Source organism: Haplochromis burtoni, unplaced genomic scaffold (assembly GCF_018398535.1).
Source record: "Haplochromis burtoni strain Fernald_Lab_line unplaced genomic scaffold, NCSU_Asbu1 Contig_234, whole genome shotgun sequence".
Taxonomy (NCBI): Eukaryota; Metazoa; Chordata; class Actinopteri; order Cichliformes; family Cichlidae; genus Haplochromis; species Haplochromis burtoni.
The window spans coordinates 521,659-546,563 of NW_024582595.1; the positions used below are offsets into that span (position 1 = coordinate 521,659).

A 24,905-nucleotide genomic window follows, 5' to 3' on the forward strand; every position below is an offset into this window, starting at 1 on the left:
CTGCAATATGTCTCTCTGTTGTGTTTGAGAGGGAGAAAGAGCCAAAGAATGAGCGAGCACACAGTACAGGTGTACCTGCTTGTGTGGACGATAGTGTTACACCTGTTCTTTTTTTTATCTGTGTGCAGAGAGCTGCAGGCTCGGGGCTATACAGTGAGTGGTGAGAGTTAAGTTACACCAGCTCTCAGTTCCTCGTCTTCCTCTGGATGCAAAGCTCCACCTATAGACGCCATTATGAATACAAAGTAGAAGTTTTACTCAGATGACGTACATTTAAAAGTAGAGCACAGTCCAGTGAGGCTGGACAAATCCCGAACCCACCAGTTAGGTGTGCACAGAATTGCTGTAGTGGTAATTAAGTGATCTATTGTCAAAAGTGAAGGTAAATCACTGCTCATAAAGTGTATTCATTTACTTGTTTCTCCCATCTTTCTCCCTCATTATTGTTTTAGTGCATAGTGAAACTTCTAAACCAGCAAGAGTGGAAAAAGTATGAATTCCACTAGAAGCAGCATAATGCTTTGGAAAAGTGTTTTGGATTTTTTTAAGCTTGACCAGTACTGATACTGATTTGAGTGCATTTAATACCCACAATATCTGATGCAGTTTCCACAACAGGTAACAGGCTCTCCCTGAGAATCCAAACAGCCTTGATTACTTTCATATGTAGACAGTGAGTGATCTGTCAGCTCACAAATCCACAAGGAGCTTGTCAATGTTTTTCAGTCATTAAATGAAAATGCGATAATCCTACACAGATGTTTATTGCACAGCTTGCATTGTGGCAGTGGGTGTTCTTATCTGGATTTTATTGGATTTGTATTTTTTTTTCCTTTTTCACAACTTTTTTGGACCGAAAGAGTTGTTCTCGAGTTTTCTTTTCTTTTTTTTCCTCTGACATTCCTGGCTTTGCTGCCCCGGTACTTGAAACACTCTTTATTTTAGTCCAACTCGTGCTCACCCAGCACTCCAATCAAACAGGCACTGTTTATTGAACTATGAGGTGCCAAGTCACTCACTCACTCAGTCACTCACATAAACCTGCTTCCCCGCTGCCCTCTGTGCCTTTTGCCATGTTCGCCAAACGCCATCTCGCTCTCCAAGCCTGACGAGAAGACTTATGACCATTTAAACAAACACAGGCACTCAATGGCCTCTCTGTCTGTGCGGCTGTGGGGCAGAATTTCCTTTATGTGGTGCATGTGTGCGCGCCTGTGTGTGAGCACATGTTTGTGTTCTTTATGTACGGACATAATTACTGTTGGATACTGCTGCACATGAGGCCTACATGTGCGTGTTAAAGTGTGTAGAGGGTGAGGTGCCGAGATTGAACCCTCTGCATTGGCAGCTTCGCTGGGCCAGAGCAAGCTCGGACAAGCCCTCTGGTGTGTCACCTAAGGGTTCGCAAAGCCATCTGCCCTGCCTGCCAGTGTCAGTTACTGAAATCACTTGGCCTAGTGTAATAAAAATGCCTTTATCCAACACGCGCAAACACATCGGCTAAGCTGGCATTTTTCCCTACATGGCTTGGTTTGTATTTATGTGTCTGTGTGTCACCCTCAACAAACCAGTTGTTGAGAAATCTTCCAGTAATGTTAAACCGCAGTGATTCCTCCTTTGTATCTTGATACCAAAGACAAGTAAGACAAGCTGTGAATACATGTTGAGGGCTGTGCCTGAGTTTTCTTTGTTTACAAAAGGACTCCCATACTTTATTGTTCAAGCTAGTTCTGTTTGTAGGAGTAATCGGGACATCCTGTCTCTGCTCCGTGACATGACATCACATTCTGTAGGATGACCTCATGATGTTCGGGGCGTGCAGGTGCAAACCCTAAAGGCCAGTGGGGTAATAGTCCTTCTGCTCTTGTTGACATATTTACGGGTGTGCATGAGATATCTTACGGTCAACCATGCACATAGGCTGTCAAGCATTTTTACTGACGTGACTCTGCAGATGTGACCTCATACTGAATGTCACGGTTGTCTGGGGAGTTTTGATTGGTTTCTATGTGATTTATAAACCCAGACTTTAAATATAAATGCGAAAGCTATGAATCAATTCTTTAAAGAACAAAACATTTACAAGTGGAAAATCTGTGATGGCTTCACGATGATGTCAGCTCTTTTTTTCAGCTGCCCTGTTTGTCAGTTTTTATCTCTGTATTTGGATATATATTCAGGAGTTGGAAGTTTGTATCTGCAATCATCTGTCCTAGACAGCATTATCTGCCTGCTGTTGGACAGACGGATAAGACTTTCTGCACAGTGGGCAAGAGGAAATAAGCTCAGAGCAGAAGAACGCCAGTCAGATCCAGAAAGAGAGGCGCGTTTGCTGTGTCCAGTCTCTACTCTCTGGTGGTGGGGTCAGAGGGGAGCAAAGAAACAAGAAGGAGGCGGGAGGCAGTGATTCTCCAGAGTGCACCAGGAGTCCTGTTATATCTTCACACCCACCAGCAAAAAAACAGATTTATACAGTGCAAGCAGAGACACATAGTATGCATGCCTCTGGCAAATTATCCACCTGCAACAGCCTTTGCAGTGGAGTGCCATGGGTTAACACACCATTGCTATAAGCCTGTCTTTGATATAAGCCGCTCAATGTGTGTGAGCCGAAAGAGAGGTAAGATAAGGGGGTCAAATGCTGAGAGGGGGGAGAGAAATTTAAAGACAAAGTTGGAGATGCATTGAGTGAGCGAATGAGCGCTGTCTGTATCGCAGGACAGTGCTGGAGGCAAGGTGAAGAGCATCAGTACGGAAGCATACAACAGAGCCACACTGTGATTAGGCCAGGTTTGTGCTTATGGCGTAAACAAAACTCATGATGGGGCAGAGGATTTATGTTGAATAGTCAGTAGAAATGGACTGGAGGGGAGCTCATCCACTATAAGCTTTAGTTTAATGCACATAAATCCGTTATTTGACCAGAAAAGGAGAGATTTAGTGGATGTTTTCTTTCTTTGTAAACTATTATTCAATATTTCCATTTTTTTAAACATTTCTTATGTACATATTTTGCGTGTACAAAGACTTTAACATCTCAATCATGTTGAATCATAGAGACACTTTAATAGTAAATACTCCTGCAGTGCAAAATAAAAAACCCCCAATGCATTTCTGCTACACCTGAGGATTTAAGCAGTCACCTATAACCAGGAACATCTGGGGCTGCTTAGCCATTTGATATTTTTCTTGGTGTTCGCTGCACTGCACATTCATCTCTGTCTAATATCCTCAGGTAGTATTTGATGATATTTGGCCCCCGATAGCCCGACAATGTTGCCGCTTGTGAACTTGAACTACCTTGAGGAAACCAGGATGGATAAAAAGGAAGCGGTCTTGCATTATACATTGAGCAGAGTCTCTTCTTCCTTTTGTTTCTACTTTTCTTCTTCCTCTCATTAATTCACTTTCTCCTCTCCTGTCATTCCTGCTGCTTCCGTTGTGGAGATAGCCATGTCCATTCTGTTTTGAGGAAAAAGCCAAAGCCAAAGGCGAGACCCACATTGTGCTGTGTGTCTCTGTGGGATTGAGTGCGGGTGCCTTCTGATAAACCTTTAATTCCCTGGTGGGTCTGTTTTTTGTATCCCTCTAAAGATTTGTGAAGAGCTTGTTTTACTTGGTTTAATTTCCTCAGAACAAAGCTCATCTGATCTTCCCACCCAGACTGGTGTGTGGCATTAAGTCTTCATTTTCATTAATGTTGGAGGGCAGCACGGGAATCTCATTTTAATTTGACATTTAAACATCTGTTTTCAATTTCCTGAAGAAAAGAGTGTGTGTGTGTGTGTGTGTGTGTGTGTGTGTGTGTGTGTGTGTGTGTGCGTGTGTGTGTGTGTGCACACGCATTCGTGTGGGTGGACAGGGGATAGCTTATGGGGGTGATGAACCTGTTAGTTTTCAGAACTGAGAGCAGCCATCTCAGCTGACCTTTAAAGGAGGGTTTGAATGCAAGAAATGATGGCAGCTAATTGCATTAGCTTCAACACAGCTCCAATTTGCTACTGTGGACCTGGAGACAGCTTTATTATACAGTACAATATAGCCCAACAGATGTTTGCCACTACAAGCTAAGACTCTGCTTTGATGAATGATTTTTTCCCCCTTTTTTTATGCATAGTCAGCAATTTGTCTTGCAGCAAGCCATGTCAGCCAGGTGAGGTAAAACATGTTTTGTTCTTCCACTCCTGAAAAGAGGAAATGCAGGGGAGAATGCATCCCTTTACCTTGACAAAGCGTATTGATATCTGTCCAGGTCCGGATATCCACTCTGTTCCATCCCATCATCAGCATATTTGTGCAAATCCAGGACGGACAAAGAGGCGTCTTCATGCTGGGACCTGTGACTTTGGCTCATTTCCACATATTAAGCTACAAACTGAAAATCTCTCTGTACACGCATACACTCCTCTCTCTCTCTCTCTCTCACACACACACACACACACACACACCGAGTTTGGCCCCTCTGTTAATAGCCCAGGAAATATTATCTGCAAGGGGACAGCTGCAGGCTCACTAGAGAGACAGAATGGTAGAGTAGGCTCATTATCCCAAACACAGATACAGACTGCACCGCACACACTTACAGGACAGCACGTAGTGTGAGCGCCTTGCATCACTTCCCCCCACCAGAATTCTGGGTCCCAAAACAGGAGCTGTAAGGGGCGAGCAGGGATATATGTGAATACAGGAAGGAGCAATACTGGATCTTTTATTTACATGAGTTGGAGGGGGCAGGCAAAATGATTCTGCCACAGCCCCAGATCCAGATCTGATGGGGCTTCTGGGGATAGAGTTGGGGCTTTGTACCCCATCCAGATTTCGGTCTGTCTGTCGATCTCACAGACTGTCTGGCTGCCTCTGTCTCCCTCTTGCTCACTCCTCCTCAATCCCAGAGGATTTTGTTTTCCACTACGCAGATGTTCAGCGTTGTCTGCTGTGCTGCACTCAGCTGTGTTTATAACAAAGAGGTGTTGGTTTGGAGGTGGAGAAAGGCCGTGAGGTGGGGGAGTGAGTGCCGTTGAAGGGGGGGGATCACTGCACTGTTGGTGTAAACACTGAATGATGCCAGCTCTCCCTCGGGCCTCCAACAAGTCAATATAGCATCGTTTTCCCCTCTTTTCCTCCGAGCATATCATTCTTTATTTTCCAGAGGGACAGATGCCTGTGAATATTAGCTAAAAGAGATACAGTGAGCTCAGCAGGGAAAGTAGAGACACAGTGAGAGAAGACGGTGTGCAATTAAGGTCCCAGTTAACTGAACTCACGCTCCCTGGCACTGAAAGACTGTATTTACCTCAAAGGAAAAATATGATTTCCCTCATATCTTCAATGTACAGATTCTTGATCAGTATCAATCACTGTCTCCAACTGATGCAGCATATTTATACCTTGGTACATTAGGTTGACTTTTACAATAATCCTCTTAAGGACAAGCTGGATTTGCTGATACAAACAGAGACAGTTTCTTCAGATGGAGCTGGTGCTCTAATGGATCGGATGTTTGGTGTTTACATTCCTGAATGACTCGATCTGCTATTAACCATACAGCATGAACTCGGCACACAGCTGCACTGCTGAGTGTGAGATGAATTAGAGTGAGAGGCTGAAAAGTTAGGGAGTTACACACGTAATTGCCTTTCAACTGTATACAGCACAGTGTGTATAGATCTGCGGACCCATGCCTTCTCTTGATGGTGCAATGGCAAATAACTCACAAAATATCCAGTGAATCCTTTTGCTTTGTTTCTGATAAATGCTGCCGCATGCTTTGGAATTTAGATGCTTCTGGGGAGGCGTGGGTGTGATTAGGCAACAGGACTGTGGAAGCCATTACAGGCCATCTTCCTCTAAAACAAAGTTCCTTTTAATGGACTGAATACTCAGTGTTACAAGAAACAGAGAGCAGTATCTGGGCTTGCCAATGACCAATTAAGTGCTTAAAGGGTTTAGTCAGGAATTTGTAGGCTGTCGGTAGGTGAGGGGTCCTTCGGTGACTTTAGAGCAAGCTAAGGAGCCTGAGACAAAAAGATAGCTAAAGTGCAACTTTTATCCTCAAAATGCAGACAGAACAACTTGCACATAATTTTCAGGTTTTACCTACAGATAGCAATGCACACGCACACAGTGCCTTGATCTTCCCTACTCTGTGTGTGGCCTGAATTTCAGGATACAGACACTGTTTTTATATATTTTATATGTATATATGCATTGGAGCTGGAAACATGATTACTGGCACACACTGTCTGCCAAAAGGAGCTTGTTGCTTTTTCATAACCTTCTCTCCGCTCAATAAACCTCCAGTTTATCTTTAACACTGCACATTATGAGCTCATTGATATGAAGTTTGTCTGCCTCTCAGAAAGTGGATTTGCATTGATCTACTTTGTTGCGACGTCCACTTATTAATGATATTAATCTACTAGTCTGATTAGGCAGGGAGGCAAAGACTAATGATTTTTAGGTGCAGCCACGTATACAGAACTACTCAGTTCATATTTTAAAACCTCCACATCTATTCGTTATCAAATTACTCTCCACAAGAAATAATTAAATGACAAACAGTGGAACTCGTGTATCCAAAAAAAATCAAAATCCATGGCTGTGTCATCTATTTTAAAGCACTCCAGCAGGGGAAATCAAAAAGACAGGAGTGGCAGTGATCTACGGCAGGCTTTCAAGCATGTTAAAATAGAATGGGTGCATGAACTCAGAATATCTAAATATGATAGGTCAAGGAGAGATGAAGATGCAATAACAGACACACTCTTTAGTACACAATGGAGTAAATCAGAAGCGAGATATGCTCAACATTTTGTCATTTGATGCAGAGCCAGTTTTGTGTGTTAAGACAACTTGACTTAAAGTGTTGTTTTTTTGTTGTTGTTGTTTTAAAAAAAACAAAAAAACACCTCAATAGCGTGCTTCTTTCGTTCTTCCTTTTTCATACCATCCCCAGAGGGAAACATTTTAGCATTTCATTAAATGTTTCCCTTTTTTGTGTGTTTTCTCGTAGTTCTACGTGACGACTTCAGACAAAATCCTGCAGATGTGATTGTGGCTGCGGGGGAGCCGGCAGTCCTGGAGTGTCAACCTCCTCGTGGACATCCTGAACCCACCATATCATGGAAAAAAGATGGAGTGAATATTGATGACAGAGATGAGAGAATCACTGTAAGTAACTGTTATCGCTGACATGTGCTGAAGCTTAGAGACTGCTTTGTATATGTCTGTTTAAATCTATGAGAGAGAATGACCTAGTACTCTAGGTCAAGTCATTACCACCACCTCAGCGTTTGTTGAAAGATTGATTTGTTCGGCTCATTATTCACAAATAGCAATTCCCAAACCCAAAATACCCAATCTTGATGCCTTCTGCACTTAATAACTGAGGTATGGAATTAGTCTTGCTCCATTAGCTGGCAGCATTGCATTGATTAGGGATGGCCTACTGGTGAAATCAACCAGGAGAAGTGTAGATCAGGAGGGGAGAAATGAGCTGACTGGAATCGAAGAAAGTTGCACTCAGCAGCAGCAGGACTGACTGCAGAATCAAAACAACAACTATCTGCATTTACAACCAAACCACCAATTATTCAGTTTAATTAAAATAGCACCCAGGCCAGCACAACAGTATCAGTCAGCTCTACATGCTTGCTTACTGAAGATGTTTCTTGATTATCCCTAGCTTAAACACTTTGTAGCAAACACAAGTTTGTGTCTGTAGTAATTGTTCTTGAGCAGGAGATTTTTACTTGGGTTTAATTATACTGCGCTCGCTAGAAGTAAGTCAAACTCAGCAGTTGGCTAACATAAGCAGGCAGTGAGTAGGCAGTAGTTAGTAGTGCGCCTGGATCACATTTTAACAATCTGACTAGATGGATTTTAAGATTCTGGCTGCACATTGTACAATTTTTAGGCAATCAAAGAATTTGGCCCCCCAAGTGCTGACAAAGTGCTGAACTTCACTGTACAGTCGTGGAAAATCTAATCTTGCCCAGATAATAAATATAAGCTACTAATAAAGATGTTCCACTCAGTATGCCTGCAGTCTGTCGCTGAAAAACCAGCCTGGGCTACTTGTGCACAATAAAATAAAACTTTCTGGGCAGGTCAGAATTGTGATTTATCGCTGCTGGCTATCTTTAGAGCTGTTCATGACTGAACACAGTTTTGCACAGCGAGGGTGAGTTGAGGTTGGATATATTGAGTCCCAAGCTCTTTAACAGTGGAGCTGTTCTTTCTCAGTTTTTTTTCCTAAGCTGCACATTCAGGAAATCTGGACGCTGCACAGCATAATTGAAAGAAACAAGCGCATAATCTGGTTTAAAGAGAATTAAATCATATCTGTCTCTGAGTTTAGTCAGTTGTCACTGAGGAGCACGAAAATTTCACTACACAGTGGACCTTGTTGACTGGAGGAATTTAGTGTAGTATTTGCTCATTCAAATAGTGCATATCTGGCCATTGTATGCACAGCAGCTATCTTTGCCCGCTGTTGCATCACAGATAGTGTTCTCTCCTTAAACTGACATCAAAACTATTCATGTTCAACATTTGATCTTCTGTAAAATAAAAGGAATGTTAATCTCTGTCATCCTTTACCCTTTCAGTTTTGGTTATTATCTACTGGACTACCTCATACTTTGAAGATAAGGCAGTCCTGTTTCATCTCCGTTTCATGCATGCCTCACACACACGTTCTTCCACCTAATCATGTTTGTGCCTATTTAAGAACAACACGGATAAACTGTTCCTGTTTCTGCAATAATACTGATTTTACACCCAGAATAGTGGAAGCTATGACTTATTCTTACTGCAGAGATTTTGTCCGCTGTTGGATGAAATTCTCTGAGTAAACGTTTTCAATGCTGCTGCTTAATGACTCAGTTGTGTCCTTGTAGCTTGGAGCAATGTTGGGCCTTCTGAGGAACTAAAAACAGTCTGGACCAGCTGGTGTTGCTCACTGTAAACTTCCTGTCAAGTACAAAACCGTACAGATTGAGTGTTCCCAAATGACCATTTTAAAAGTAGCGCCAGACGTCATGAATGGCAATCGGAATATGTGTAATCAACTGTGGTGACAGATGTTAACAGATCAAGTTGTATTAGAAATAGAAAAATCATATGGCAAGCTTGTTTATGATGTAGTAAATTTGGTTGCAATGAATGACCATAGAGGGAGAAGCAGAGGTCTTTTTAATGTAATGAACAGCTGAGCTCATCAAACCCCACCCCATCTAGTCTGCATTGTTATGTTTGTTTCAATCCACTTCTCCCACCATGCAGCATGCTTAAACGTGCAGTCTCCTTGGTGATCATTGTTGATCAGACCAAGGTCCCAAACCACCTGCAGTGGGGATTTTCTCTCTGCACTGCACTTTATACTGGGTTTGGGATGGCTTGGATTTACTGGATATAGCTTAAAAAGGAGGGAATTAACTCCAGAAAGGAAGAGAGAGCGCACGGAATTCTTCTATGTGCTATCTATTTTAGCCAGCTATACGTAAACACCTACTGCACACTGCGTGCCGTGACACACATGGATCCAGCACGGCATTAAAACCACCTGCCTGATATTGTATACGTCCCTACTTTGTGCGCCATTTCACATATATTCATGACTTCATGCGAAAGGTTTCCCACAGCCATAAAAAGTAAGTTACCCTGCTGCTGTGCCACTAGCAGCAGCTGGCCACATCCCTCTCAACTCTGTCTAAATGGTCTTCCAGGAACAATAAGGGAGGGACAACTAAATAGAAAAAGAGAAAATGCCAGTATTTAAGCCTAGACCATTGTCTCGTTAGAGAGAGAGTCTGCTGGCAGCATCATAAATGGCCAAAATGCAGCACATTGTCCTTCTCGTTTTGTGCTGTAGTTGTGGCTAATTATCGGCCTGGAAAATGAACTGCTGTGTGAATACCAACAGAGTTGGTGCTGAATGGAGGGCTTTTGCATTATCAGCATTGCCAAATGACATGAGACAAAAGGCAACAGGATAGTGCCATCTCCCTCTACTGCAGGGATAATGGTCAGATTGTTGGGGCTTTCAGCAGCCAGTGTGCTGCACTGTGTTGTGTTGAGAGGATATGCATGCAGGAAAAAAAAGAGGGCCGCTGCTACATTCATTTACTTTAGCCAGCTCTCAGAGTCCCTGCTGCTCTGGCACTCCAAATATGCCTGCAGAGAATGGGAAACTGCCACAGACTCACAGAGGTAAGGATATGGATAGAGGGAACAGGGGCCTTAAGTGGTTCCTCATGTCAAAGCCCTGTGGAACCAACAGTACACCCCCTCTTTTTCTGCTGCATGGTCTGCCCTGACCTTGGGCCTTTGTGAGTGTCACAGTGTTTTAGCTGTTAAGCCTTTCCTCAAACAAACAGTAACATAATGATACTTCAAACCCCTCCAGCACCACAGGGTGCCCTAAATAAGCCAGGCTTCCAAGCCTCTTCAAGTCCCTCTGCCTCCTGCTTTACCATGAATATTAATCAGGGGTGAAGGGCCGAGGAATGCCGCAGAACCAGAAGAATGTGTCTGCTGTCCAAAGTTGTCCTTCAAGAAAGTTAAACTTATTGCAACTACTTTACAAAAACAGATGAAAACACGCTGTTTGAGGTATAGATGAGATGCCCTAGCACGCATGTGACTACATGTGTAACTGGGCTTAACACGGTGGTCATGGCTGAAGCAGATTGTTGCAATATTGTGTGTCAAGTTCTCTGTCAGGTGTTCCCTAATGAAGCTATCCATTACATGCTTGCAGAGGGTGGTCCTGGTCTTGCAGGCTGATGTGTGCATTTAAAACCTTAAGCTTTATCAGGGCACAGAGATCACCGTGCACCGTGCTATTGTGTGCATCTCTGCTGACTGGCACGGTTGTCAGCAGAGAGAAGGGCTGAGGGGCCTGTGCTGGGACCAGGACTGCTTTTCCGACTGCCTGAGAACAAAGCATCTCCTCTGGCCTGTAATCAAAGCCCTGGGAAATAACAGACATGACATTCACCTGGACAAACACACATTTTCTCCTCTGTGTGTGGGTGTGTATACGTGTATGTAGTTCATGTGTGCTTGAATGAACGTCCACTTGCTCTCACTTGTAGTTGTATGAACGTACATAAAAAATAATAAAAAATGCCTCAGGTGTTACCTCAGTGAGCTGTGGTTCTGCTGGATTTGAAAAGTATTCTTTAGCTTGGCGAGAAACAGGTCAGCTGATAGTGGCTTAGAGTCAAGTTCAATATGACTGCAAACAGCATAAAACAACTAAAGACTAAAGTCATCCGGTTGGACTGTGTCTCCGTAAGCTCAAAGCAAAAACCCAGTGAAAAGCCTCTTTCCCATCAAGCCATTATATGTTTGTGAGTGCATTTTATCACGGTGTTGTAATGGGCTTTTGGTGCATAAATGCTCGCTGGAATTCTTGAGTGCAATCAGGAAATGTTTCCTAATGTTTGGGCTTTGCTGTTTTCCGTGTGTCAACAACAAGTCCCAAGTGTCTCTCAGACTAATATTGCCATTTTTCTCTCCATACAAAGCCTATCACCTTCTCTTCTACTTCCACAGATACGTGGAGGGAAATTGATGATTACAAATGCCCGGAAAAGCGATGCTGGGAAGTATGTGTGCGTCGGCACAAATATGGTTGGAGAACGTGAAAGCGAAATAGCTGAACTTACAGTGCTTGGTATGTACCTCAGATTTTTGTCTATTTTTCTGCTTCTAATGCTACCCCCAAAACATGCAACAGCCACACACTTTTCTTTTCTTTTTTTTTGGCCTGCAGAATAAAAACAAAGGTCCAGATGTTAAGCTATGATCGTCTCCCTCCCAGGTTACTAAATGGTGTCACTGACCTTTCTCAGATGAAGTGTGAGATTACCTCCAATCTCACACTTCATTATGAATCTCAGGCTGTTCTCTGCAGCTTCCCTGCAAACCAGCTGCATCTTGTTTCACCGTCACTGACCTCTGACCCTGACTCTCTCTGGCCTAAGCACAGAACATGTCCAGACTCCTGATTTTTAGCATCATCTTCTTCACTTCCTTTATTTCCTTTCCCCAGAAACCTTTTGTCAAGCTAAGAAAATTACAGTGAAATAAACTCAGAATACATAAGGGCTACTCCTTCTACTTTTCTGAGTGTCATAATCAAGAAATTCTTCATCTAAGTTCTTAGTTGTCCTTACAACTTACATTTGTTTAAATGTTCATTAATATGTATTGCCCCTCTTTCTAAATAAATTTAAAAAAAAAAACAACAACCACTAACCATGGTATGTGGCTGTGGTTCAGGAGGTACAGCAGGTCATCTACTAATTGGAATGTTGGTGGTTTCATCCCTGGATGTTCCAGTCTGTTTGCCAAAGTATCCTGCCCAAGGATACTTTGGCAGGATAATGAACCCAGAGTTACTCCAATGCATTAATCGGGTGTGTATGTGAATGTTAGATAGAAGCTGAATGAGACCTATATAAAAAGTGCATTGCCTGCTCGAGTAGAAGAGCACTATATAAGAACCAGTCCATTCACCATGTCCCATCTGATGGATTGTGTTAAGACTAAGAGATATGAATTTCTTATTTTTCAATATTATAAATTACTAATATAATATTTTTTTTTTTTTTTTTTACTTTTGTGACTTGTTGAGCAGAGAGAGTCGGACCGAGAGTGGTATATACCATCTGGCTTCTATAGTATACTGGATTTTGTCTTATAGGTGTCTATCTTGGGGTGGGATTCAAATATTGCTATAGCTTGGATCCATGATGGATTTACAAATAAAAATACTCTAGCACCAAACATCAATATTTGGGCACATGCAGGTGCTCTAAATTGATTTCCCAAGCAATTTGACTTTCAAAAGTCAAGTCAAGTTCCCTTTACTTTGCCCTACTTTACCAGATAAGCGCCACCACAAAGATTCAATGAGCTTACATTGAATCTTTGTGGTGGCGCTTATCTGGTAAAGTAGGGCAAAGTAAAGGGAAGTTGCACTAAAAAGAGAGAAAATGGTGAACAGCAGAGGAAGGCAAATCAGAAAACTCATTTACTGAACTGACACTTACTAGAAACTGAATAATAATGAGAGATTATATTAGCATGAACACTGACACCTTGGTTTAAATAAATACAAAACGACTGTTTTTGCCTTTTCTTTTCTTTTTTTGTTTTTAAACTTTCTCCACTGTGATTTATTTTTAGTTGGTTTTTTTTTTTGTTTTTTTTTGGACGGATCTGAGATTTTTTTATGGTTTTTTTTATGGAATCAAAGCTTCAGCTCTATTAAAAAAACATGATTGAAGGACTGCTGTGTGTTCATTTACGTGCTCTTTTTCATCTCTGCAGAGCGTCCCAGCTTTGTCCGTCGCCCGAGTAGCCAGGTGGTGTTAGTGGACCAAAGCGTAGAGTTCAGGTGTGAGGCCCGTGGCGATCCAGTTCCCACTGTCCGCTGGAGGAAAGATGATGGTGATCTGCCAAAAGGAAGGTCTGACTCATCAACTGGTCCCCTTTCATCCCACAATACCTGCCTAAGTCACACACTCCCCGTCTTTGTTTGATCCACCCTCGCTTTTGTCTTTGTCTGCAACTGTTTTTGTGCCTTTGACAACATGTGATATACGAGTACCTGTTTTAATCTAGGTATGAAATTCGCGAGGACCACACCCTGAAGATCCGTCGTCTGGTCTCTGCTGATGTGGGCTCCTACACATGTGTGGCAGAGAATATGGTGGGCAAGGCGGAGGCATCAGCTACGCTCACTGTCCACGGTAAGACAAAATACTCCTGCAGTCCTACAAATATGTTACTCATGGCCCCTTGGACAGCTATTCTGAATTCATTTCCATTTTGGGTTATTGTGCTGCCTGATTTAAATGCAGTTTAGCCCAGCTACGGTGCAATAATGGTCTTCAGCTTTAGCGCCACATGGTCATCACTTTCAGCTATTCTCTCTCAATTAGCTGATTGATTTCTAATAAAACAAAACGCAAAAATCCATAACAGCTGTAGAGAGCACATGGGAGCTCGGCTGTAATCGATTTCATTTGCCCTATACAAGTGGCATTACTCCGGAGGCCTGTCTTCCTTCACATTTTAAGATGTACAATAGTATTTGTGAAAATATGGAATATCTCAGTGCCTCCAGTAGCCGTCTCTACTGGATGTCTTATTAACACAGTTGGAATATAAAGCAGCTGGTCACAGAGTATGAACATTCAGAAAGAAACCATTCAGAGGAATTGGGGGCTGGGATCACCCCCCAAACCCTCCTGAGAATCAGAGGAACACAGAGACCATTTAACGGCAAACTAAGGGGGAATGCTGAGAGTCGGGTGAGACAAGACGGGTGGGAAGGAGGGGGGAGCTTAGTGGTGTTGGATGGAAGGGCAGTGAGTATGTTGGTCATGGAGGTGCCTCACCAATGATGCAGAACAGGTTGGGATTTGGGGCTGGGGGCAATTGTTGTGAAGAGGATAGAGGGGGAGAAAGAATTCTCCAGTGAGGTCAGTCATATTAATGTCACTACCAGCAGTCTGCACAGCCGAGATTTAAGGAGACAAGGCAATTCTATTCCTCTGCCAACCCCCACATGTTTAAAAAAAGATACTTCATCCTCACATGGCTACCCTTTGCAATTATTTCTTGCTTTTCTCCACAAGACAGCGATCTTTAGATTGGTTTGAGGAGCAAGATTAGGCACACCTGCCAATAAACCCGTCAATAAATCTACTTCTCTTATTGCCTTTTTTCATTCTTTCTCTCTCCCTGATGAAAGCTTAGTTAATGAAAGGGAACAGCATTGATGCACCAGTTCAATAAGCTGTTCTCCTGAGCAAGGGTCATATTTGAAATTCTAAAACCTCTCCTGTCCTGAGTGGAAATTAAATGTCTTAACCTCGGGCCAGTTCCCTGCTGTGTGGAGAAGGAGAGAAGCAAAGCCCTGACCCTCTTTTAATACATTACTGTTTGCCCACATATTATAAGAGTTAGAAAGGTACAAAAAAACACTTAAACTACAAAGAAAAACCACCTCCACAGAGTTAGAAACCAATTTTTTCTCTCCAAGTGTAACACCAGGTGAATAGCATGTAATTTAAATCATATGACTCCTTGAGCTAATGCTATGGTTAAATCCAACGATGGCTGATGCCTAAACCCAAGTTCTTAGAATCATTTCCATTTATCCTTGAATTTCATGACTTTTATTCAGACCAGGACACGAGGAGGCCATCGAGGTTGTGGCCACTGAGTAGTCCAGCTAATTAAAGACTAGCAGGCCACAGTCCCACGCCCGGAAATGACATGCTTCTAATTACAGATGTGGGCACAGGAATGGAAAGAAAAGCTGGGTAATTGTAGGTCTGAGCAGGCCAAAGTAGAGTAAATGATGTATAGGTAGTAAGATGCCGCTATAGTACTGAAGACAAAAGCATTATGGGGGGCAGTCGTTTAGCCTGTGGGTTCAGTGGGCATTGCTGTTGCCCTGAATCAAAACTCAAAGTAGGGCAATATTGCTAAGCCTGAAAAGTAAAGGGGCATATAAGGCTGAAATGAAATGAATATAAATATTCTTTGAATCGAAGTTTTTCTTCTAATTGTGTGGTCATGTGTAAATGTAAGATAAAACCAGTTTAATTAAAACTGGATTTAAAAAACGGTTCAATGTAGAAGTCATTTCCTACAATGTCATTATGAAATGTCTTTATCATTGCAGCTGATTGAGCAAAAAAAATATTAGAACTATAACGAGACACGCAGTATTAAAGATACTGGCCTTCAAAGCTAATCTATTATAGAGCGGGACAGTTTCTGAGAAGAATGCTGTTCTGTATGGACGGGGAGATTTTCACGCTTTCTGTGGTGGGATTGTCAGCGAACAATGACGACATTGTGAAAGTGGCGCCTGGGGCTATTTTTCTTTCAATGCGCTCTGCTCTCATTACTAACTTAATCAGTGAATTATTGTCTTACACATGTGTTTGTCAGTCTGCTACAGCTCCTCTGGTCTTATAAATATGTCAAGTGAAATATTCATTTGATTGATGGAAGAAACACAGAATTGGCCAAGTCACCAGCTCTATTTATACATTGATTGTAAAATAGCTAATCTAAGCCACTTGAGAATGTAGTCCTGAGATAGTTTGTTCAGCTATTCATTAAGTTATGAAAATACAAAATCTATAAGGTTTAAGAATTAGAAAAAAACACACTACAGTGGGCATGGGGACTATGTTTATGCAGTATGGAATTTAAACATTGTTTCACATTGTAGTGCACAGAATTTTAAAAAAGTCGATGTGTTATTATTTCTTAGCTGGTTAAGTTTGTCCTTAGCCATGATTTATGTGCAGAAAGGTCATGAATGCAATGGTGGTCCCTAGAGCAGCGCTGCTAATAACCCATGTAAAGGGTCTGGAAGGAGACTTGGAACTGGTGCCAAAACAGAGTGAATGAGAGGAACTTTCCCGCCGGCTTTGTGTGTGCAGTTCGAGTTATAATAAATACCAAAACCTGTGATAATAAATATTTGCCTGTTGTTGTGAGATCTCCACTTCGGCTCATGTACAGAATACAAAATCTCAGCGAGGGACAGAATAAAGTATGATGTACATCTCCCAGTGGGAGCTGCTATTAATCAGGCCAAATCCTCTGCATGCAGCCTGAGTCTTGTGTTGATGACAGGCCCACTGAACAGCAGCCTCGATCAAACCCCTATAAATATCTCTGCTGTGGTCTTCGGTACATAGTCTGCCTCCTATTGGGCTGGATGCCACAGTGCTCGGTGGGTTTTCCTCGGCTGCTCTGATCAGCTTATCGATAGACTAACCTCTGCTCTGTGAGCCAGAAGAAAGCTCACAACAAAGTAGCCAGGTCAGGTTTAAAGATCTCCTCTCCCACCAGGTCCACAATTGTGATCACAGCAGCATGGGAGAGGTAGGGTTACCTAATTAAAGTCTTAGACACACATGAATGGGTGTGTGGAAGCGTTGCAAGGTGAAGGGGGTGTTGTGTATGTTCACATGACTGTGTGTTCCTGGAGCATCTCGCACATGGATAGTGCTGAGCGTCTTCTAGGTTTGTTTGATGTGCGTGCTATTTGCATTTTAAAGGCCAGCGATAGGCAGGGGGAGGAGGAAGAGGTTGGTCATTACTCTGACTGACAGCGTTTATGTTTCCGAGGGAGCCGTTGAAGCAGACAGATTAGATAAGGTGAGTGATTGGCTGGGGGAGATTTATGACCGGAGAGTGACAGTTAACATTCACCTTGTGTTTTTATAGTCCTGGGGTACATTTGCAAGGCTACATTTAAGAGACTGGTGTAGCCATTCCTAAGGGTGCTCTAAACCTCATTAAGGGTGTAGGGATGTTCACCTTCACACAACACCTGGGACAAGAGGAAAAAGGATAAACAAAGCTTGATGTTGCTGAGCATAAAACATCTGCTCTGTGTGCTTCATATCGCTGTGCCTTTTTATTTCACTTAGTCTGCCATTTTTCCTGTCCTTGAACACCTTCCCAAATTAAAATCACATTGAATCAGATGCATTTCAATGCCTTTCTGACTCATTCACAGGAATTATTCTTTGCATGTTATCGTGTGGTCCCTAGGGTTTGAGTGAAGTATGAAATATGACATGTTTTACTGATGATGGCATGATTATTTGTACATGTGGACATCACATTGTTTTCCTTGTCTCTCCTCTTTGTGTCATGCTGTTTAATATTTATTTATTCACCTTTGGGTTGTTGTTGTGTTTTTGTTTCCTTTTTAGTTGTGTCTGGTAAGTTGAAATGTCACCCGTCACCTATTCACCGCCCTGACAGAGACAGGAAGCTGTCACAACCCCCCTCCATTCTCCTCACATCACCTCTCCACCATCCAATCAGCACTCATGTTTCAGTTGTCACGGGCAACAGTGGCAAAAGGACATTAATGGGTAAAAAAAAAAAAAAAAGTACACTCAGCTTGGGCCTCCAAGGTAAAGCTGCACCATTTCATTCTATTATTTTCCCCTTTTATGCATTACCAAACCCCATCTTATTCATGGACAAATTATTTCTGTATTTCAAGTGACAGTTTTCAGATTGCTTTTCTTATGTATTATACAGCCACTGTGTAAAAAAAATATGAAAATGTGTGCAGAGTTGTATCATTTGAGGGCATATCCACAGCGCTTTTGATATTAAAAGCGTAAACTGGGCTGCCTCTCGACCTCTACATACAGGTTATTTGTCCTCACAGACTGAGACTAGTGTCACCATGTGACATTGGTCTGTGTCACCACACTTTGTCTGAGATGGACTTTGTCATTAACATGCATGGATATGGCATTGTGGTTGAGGTCTGCACTACTGGAGGGTGTCAGCATGGACAGATGGCTTAAATTTATTCCCCATTTCCATGTAAATTTTAATGGTCCATGCCCTTGCCCATGCAAATGAGGGGCACAGGAGTGAGCCTTGTTTTTTCTATTCATTACAACAATAATATGCTTGCATTTTTGCATTTGATCAGCATACTGTTTGATCTGCTGTGCACACATCATGTAAAGTTTTGAAAACGAGCCGGATTCAATAACAGATTAAATACAAGCACATTGGCCTGCACTTACATTTCCTTTGTCTTCAATTCATAGAACTCAGACCCTCTTGTAACTATAATACTGTGATAAATGTAATAGGCAGTAGTGTGTTTGTCTATTCATTGGCTAACCATTTTCATGGCTGTCCTCCAGTACCGCCAGCATTTGTGGTAAGACCGAAGAACCAGGTGGTTGGAGTTGGCAGAACTGTCACCTTCCAGTGTGAGGCCACTGGAAACCCACAACCTGCCATTTTCTGGCAGCGAGAAGGCAGTCAGGTAAATAAAATAAACTGCAGTAAAAGTTTTCATCTCAAAAAGCTTTGTAAATAACTATTTGTAAGCTTATTTCACATGATTGGCTATCATTTTAGAATGAAATCTTCCATCTGTCCAGTTGATTTGCTCAAGGAAATACTAAAATGGTGACCACATGTAATCCTTTTTCATCCATTCTAGAACCTGCTGTTCTCCTATCAACCTCCTCAACCCTCCAGTCGGTTTTCAGTGTCTCAGACTGGGGATCTGACCATCACTGATGCTGTGCGCTCAGATGGGGGATACTACAGCTGCCAGGCCCTCAACATTGCTGGCAGTGTGATCACCAAGGCTCTGCTAGAGGTCACAGATGGTAGGCAAACTTTTTTTAAACACCCTTTTTGCATATAACAAAGCCTGAGAGAGAATTAGGAACACTAGGAGGACATTTAGAGGAATACGTCGGATAATACTTCGGAATTCCAGATAATCTTTGGTTTATTGGTATAATGCTGTTCAAATGTAATGCTGTGGCTTTGCTTCAGAGCATATTAATATCCAAAGTGAGGTTTGTGAGGTCTGGTCTGGCCAGTTCGTTGTGTTCCTGTCAGAGGTAGAGACTCTCTGGTGCCTGTGCACCCAGACCGTGGCGCAGTACTTGGCTTCGCTGGCTTCACACTGGCTAAAGTCTCCTTCAGTATTCCATGGCTGGCTTGCTGCTGTCTACTGTTGGAAGACTGTAGCCATGTGGTGAGGTCTGGATTGGGTCCTCTAATTACCCTTCTAGCCAATCCCTGACAAGCCTGGTGGACTAACCTTGGCTTCACTTCCACCATTCCCACAGTAATCTGGGCAGCTATTAGTTTGTCTATGACACACCTAGATTCATCCCTTCATTTAACAAATGTCCTTCTTCATTTAAGACCTACAATGGCGTGCTCCAAATCTACGTCCTCCTCTCTCTCTCATTCTGTCGTGCTCTCTGGATAATAATAACAGTTATTAAAGTGAGCAGGCCGCTCTGAGGCCACTACTTCTCCGCAGGCAGATTTGGTAATTACAGGTCATGCTGACAGTGTTTTAGTAATTGCACCATCCCCGGCACAAAAGCAAAGACAAAGCAGCCCACAGATTACACCACAGCATGGTTCTGAAGATCTACGCACACATACATATATCATTATGTGTTGCTTTTACACTGTGTTAGATATTAATTTGAGTTCTTCTCACTGAATGCAACTTGCTAGTAAATCAGTGGGGCTGACAGCAGTGGTCATCAATAGTGCTATGAATAATAATGATAATCTGGGGGAGGCAGAAAACCTATAGTAGGAATATGATGAATCGCAAACGGCAGAAATTATTTAAAGTCTTCCGCCGTTTTTGTGCATTACATCCTTTTTCTGTCAAACACGCGCTTTTACTCTGTCTTTGTTTGATTTGTGTTGAACACCCGGGGTTCACAGGCTGTGAGACAGGGAGGAGTTTAAACATCCTCATGCTAATACCTTTGTCTGTTCTGGCTAGATGTTTTTTTTTTTAAGCCTTTTTTCCCTGTTTGGTGTTTTATGGCAGGGGGATGGGCCAAGGAATTGTTGGCTGCAAGCGTTTTTATGTATACTGCTAGTTATATGGTGGATCTGCAGCGAGAGGACTGAAGTATCTGAGCCGCTTTCATTTTAATTACACTGTTTTTATTTGGCTAAGTTGGACTCCTGCTGTTGAATGATTAGAAAATTGCTTCCAGTTCTTAAAATTGAATTTAATTCCTCTCCTGCTACCCTTGCAGTTTTCCCATTCTTTCATTGTTACAAGGTTGTTTACCCAATTCTCACCGTTCTATACCTTTTGTGTGTTTACTCCCACAAGCTGGATATAACTGACTGAATCCCGTGTCTTTTCTTTCCCCGCTACACCACATGAAACCTTCACAGATTAGCGCCATCCACATAATTGCCCATTTTCCTTCCTGCTTCCACAGTTGTGTCCGACCGCCCGCCACCAGTCATCCGCCAAGGCCCAACCAATCAGACGGTGGCTGTGGATGGCACGGTTGTTCTTAACTGTGTGACATCTGGTAACCCTACACCCACCATCCTGTGGAGGAAGGACGGCGTCTTAGTGTCCACACATGACTCCAGGGTCAAGCAACTGGACACAGGTGCACTGCAGATACGCTATGCAAAGGTGAGACACCTGGACACGTTTAAAAAAAAGTCTGTTTTTAGTGTCAAGCAAAGTTAAAGGACAGCGTAGTACCCACTGCTGTTCATAATTTCACTCAAAATCTGCTAAATTGCCATGTATTTATATACACCATATATAATACATGATTTCAATCAATTTAAAATAGACTTCAAGGTTGCCCATATCACATGCATAATGTGCTTGGCAAACCCCTGCTGGTTGGTAAATAAAGCATGTGTTGCCTGCCAGCAGCCAACCCTCAGCAGGCTGTCAGTCAGTTGCTGCAGATCTGAAATGGAGTCTGTGAAGTTGAACAGTCTGTAGTTCTTGTCAGTCAGCAGGCGCTGTGGGCTGCATGTGTGTGCGCGCGCACACGTCTATGTGTCATGGCAAGCTGTGTGATGCTGAACACACTTCTAGATAGAGACAAGGAGGGGGTAACGACGTGTCTTCCAGATGGAGGCGTCACAGGGTCAGAGGTCACGTCATTTTGCGGCGTTCTGATGAATGCCAGCACGTCTTGTGGTGACAAGATTGCAGTGCGACTGGGCCGCCAGGCAGGAAAGGAGATGCATTTGAACCCTTCCCCTGCTGTAGAAGAGTAAACTCTGCAGGCACTTTACATTAATGAACTTGTCATTTATACCAGACAATATTTTAATGAAGATGTTTTTGATGTTTGGGGTGATATATTTTATTCATATTGTTTTGCGGGTGTTACTTTTTTAATGAATTTATTCTTATTTGGGTGGGGGGGGGGGAAAACAGAGGTCTGTTGACAGGATATCCTTATACTTCATGATTCAAACATTTATCTTTTTCATTTTTTTCTGTTTTACTGTCTAAACATAAGCACAGTAGTGTCAGAATAGCATCAATCACTAACAAACCGTAACAGAGTTATTAGTATCAAGCAGCGGCATAGACTCCAGCTGACAGAACAGACAGTTTTAAAAATGTACCTTTTTGTAATCTGTGCCATCATGTTTATGTTTCATGTTTGGCTTATTAGCATCTTAGAAACTTGTCAACAAATCTCAGTTAAATTAGGAGGAAATTCAGGCTACAAGCCAAGAAATTCTGATTTGTTTTTGGTTGGATCCAGATCCAGATGTCCGGAACTTTGACTTTATTTTTTAAAGAGAACATGTGTTTCTTCAGTTTTTCTTAAACTGCTGCATTTTAACTGAAAGAACTCTTTCCCCTGAATCTAATGCATTAATAGAATTTTATTAAAATTTTATTTTTATTCAAAACAAACTAGTCAGAAAGAAAGACAAATAAGCCCTTTTCCAGTTATGCCCAGTTCCACAAATATACTAAATTACCCATTTGCTGCACAATGGTTCACATTTTCCAAAATGCAAGTGAACCTTGTCTTTGTCTGGCAAAGTTACAGTACATCTACAAGCACATGAATCATGAATCAAGGTTTAAACATATACCACATGTGTTGCACAGAGCAGTCACTTTCATGTTTGGCATTCAGGTGGATGGCAAAGGGAGAAAAGGTCTCCAATTAGTGTATGATCCTGTGAAAATCTTTTCCATTTGACTAGGAATGCTCCGCCACTTTTGGCCTTTCCAGCTGCTTTCCCCCAGTTTCTGCTCAAAAGGAGATGATATTGAGATTATCAGGCAATGACAGCTGCCTGCTACAGACTCCTTCAGCATGTCAATAAGCAAAAGCAATGATGGTAGGGTGAAGATAACAAGAGGCAGAGCCCAGTTCAGGAAACCGTGGGACACATTTAAATAATTTCCATTTAAACAAACATCCTCCCTTCTCCTCCTCCTCTTTCAGCTCAGTGACACTGGCACCTACACCTGCACTGCCTCCACACCCAGTGGAGAGGCCTCTTGGAAAGCCTATTTAGAGGTCCAAGGTAAGCCTAACCATTTTACTAACAAGTGTATTCTTTTTTTCTCGTTTATTTTGGTGATTGTGTTTATTTAAACTGAAGGCGAACACGAGACATAAGCCTTGGAGATGTTCCACATTCCCCTGGTTGTTGGAAAACAGCAGTAGACTATGTTTTCCTTATTATTTGCCTTTCTCTGTTCTGCATTTAGAATCTGGGGCCCAATTCCAGCCAAACAGACCTACTGACCCAAACCTGATCCCCAGCGCTCCTTCCAAACCTGAGGTCACTGATGTTACCCGTAGCTCTGTCACGCTTTCCTGGAAACCAAACCTTAATGCTGGAGCCACGCCCACTTCCTATATCATAGAAGCCTTCAGGTAAAGCTTGGCCAAGAACAAACTAATAACTGGAGGGCTTCATTTAAAGCTTTTTAAATCTTAATTCTCTTTGTGGTGTGTCCACAGTCATGCATCAGGAAGCAGCTGGCAGACCTTGGCAGAGCATGTGAAACCTGAGTCATTTGTACTGAAGGGCTTGAAGCCCAGTGCAGTCTACCTCTTCTTAGTACGGGCAGCCAATGCCTATGGGCTGAGCGATCCCAGTCCAATCACTGATGCTGTGAAAACACAAGGTGAGAACTATATAATAAATTCTTATTGATGTAAATTTAAAAATATAATAATGTCACATTTGGAGTTTTAAAATATGACCACTATTTTTCATTTTTGTTCGCCTCCACACAGATATCCCTCCCACCAGTCAGGGCGTGGACCATCGTCAGATTCAGAGGGAGCTAGGAGATGCTGTCATCCACCTGCACAACCCCACTATTCTCTCCTCCTCATCTGTCAGGGTTCAGTGGACAGTGAGTATAATTTTAGCAATGAATGGACTGTTGTAGTTTGTTTTTTCTCAGGATCAGATTGCAGAGTGGATCGCTGGTATAGCTCGTCACTAGAGCTTCAAGGTTAGTTTAGTTATAGGCCTATGGTCAATTTGTCAGACCACTCAGCCGAGCAGATGTACTAACATCCTAGCATCGTACAGAGAAAGGACACTGCAGAAAGCAGCCTGGAACACAATCCAAGTTTTCTTAGTGTCCATCTGGCATCAGTCTGAACTGGTCAGCTGGCCAGAAACCAAAGATTTGCAGTTCTGTCTATAGCGGACCACTCATCCACCCAAAAGCTAGACTTCAGAGCACAACCTCTTGCAACAGGCCATGTAGTGCTATATAGCAGTGTGTGCCATGCCAGACTGTGCCATCTAAGATTGAAAACAGTTGACGGCTGTTAAAATAATACGAGTGAGAAGGAAGAAGCTGCCAACTCATGCTCTAAAGTAGAAATGGCTTACAGATGTTAAAACGGATAGGTGGGTGAGGAAGAAGTAGAAACGGCAGCTCATGGTGATTTTTCTTTTCTGGTACAAGCTAAATAACAAGTACCAATGGTTTTCTATAACTAATCTGGCAAATGTATGTTTTTGGAACAATGCAAATACGCTTTTGTGCTCCACCGACTTCCTTGCATAGTAGATATTAGACTATAGGATGGGGGTCACCAAAGGGTAAAAACAATCCCAGTTCTGTCTTTTGACACAAGGCCACCCCAGCATTCCCAGGTATTATGAAGTGCCATAGTGAGTGATAAATGGGGCTTAGGAAATGTAAAAAGGACACTGACATGTCAAGACTGATTTAAATCATTACTGCCCAGTTGCTCTGTCTCGCTGGAATGTTCCAGTAAAAGACATGACAGGAGGGAGCACCACAACTTCCTTGTTTTGTGGGGTTAAATCTATTCTCAATGTGCAGTTTCTTGGTTTTACATTTTCCTTTGTGTTGTGGTAAATGCTTGCACAGTTTTCAGCTTAATGAAGACCACCTGAGCCAGCAGCATATTTTATGGGGGAGGGATAAAGAAATCACTAAAATCTTTACAAGCCAGTGCTGCCTGCCTTCCACAGGGACTCATAGGGATATTAGCATACTGGTTAGCAGTTATTCTTTTCTT

General features: G+C 42.5%; 1 protein-coding gene across 6 annotated transcripts in view; it reads left to right on the plus strand.

Moving 5' to 3' along the window:
- robo1 (roundabout, axon guidance receptor, homolog 1 (Drosophila)) overlaps positions 1-24,905 on the plus strand; it is a 232,819-nt gene that overhangs the window by 182,970 nt on the left and 24,944 nt on the right. For 5 of the 6 annotated variants that reach the window (XM_005937506.3, XM_005937508.3, XM_042226918.1 and 2 more), the window contains 12 exons: positions 7,013-7,170; positions 11,563-11,683; positions 13,345-13,483; positions 13,639-13,766; positions 17,772-17,780; positions 18,735-18,859; positions 19,040-19,211; positions 20,820-21,025; positions 22,830-22,911; positions 23,099-23,267; positions 23,355-23,521; positions 23,634-23,755. In XM_005937506.3, the coding sequence (XP_005937568.1) occupies positions 7,013-7,170; positions 11,563-11,683; positions 13,345-13,483; positions 13,639-13,766; positions 17,772-17,780; positions 18,735-18,859; positions 19,040-19,211; positions 20,820-21,025; positions 22,830-22,911; positions 23,099-23,267; positions 23,355-23,521; positions 23,634-23,755 (1,598 nt within the window). The remainder of the gene's footprint in view (positions 1-7,012; positions 7,171-11,562; positions 11,684-13,344; positions 13,484-13,638; positions 13,767-17,771; positions 17,781-18,734; positions 18,860-19,039; positions 19,212-20,819; positions 21,026-22,829; positions 22,912-23,098; positions 23,268-23,354; positions 23,522-23,633; positions 23,756-24,905) is intronic. The other variant, XM_005937507.3, reaches the window with a different exon arrangement.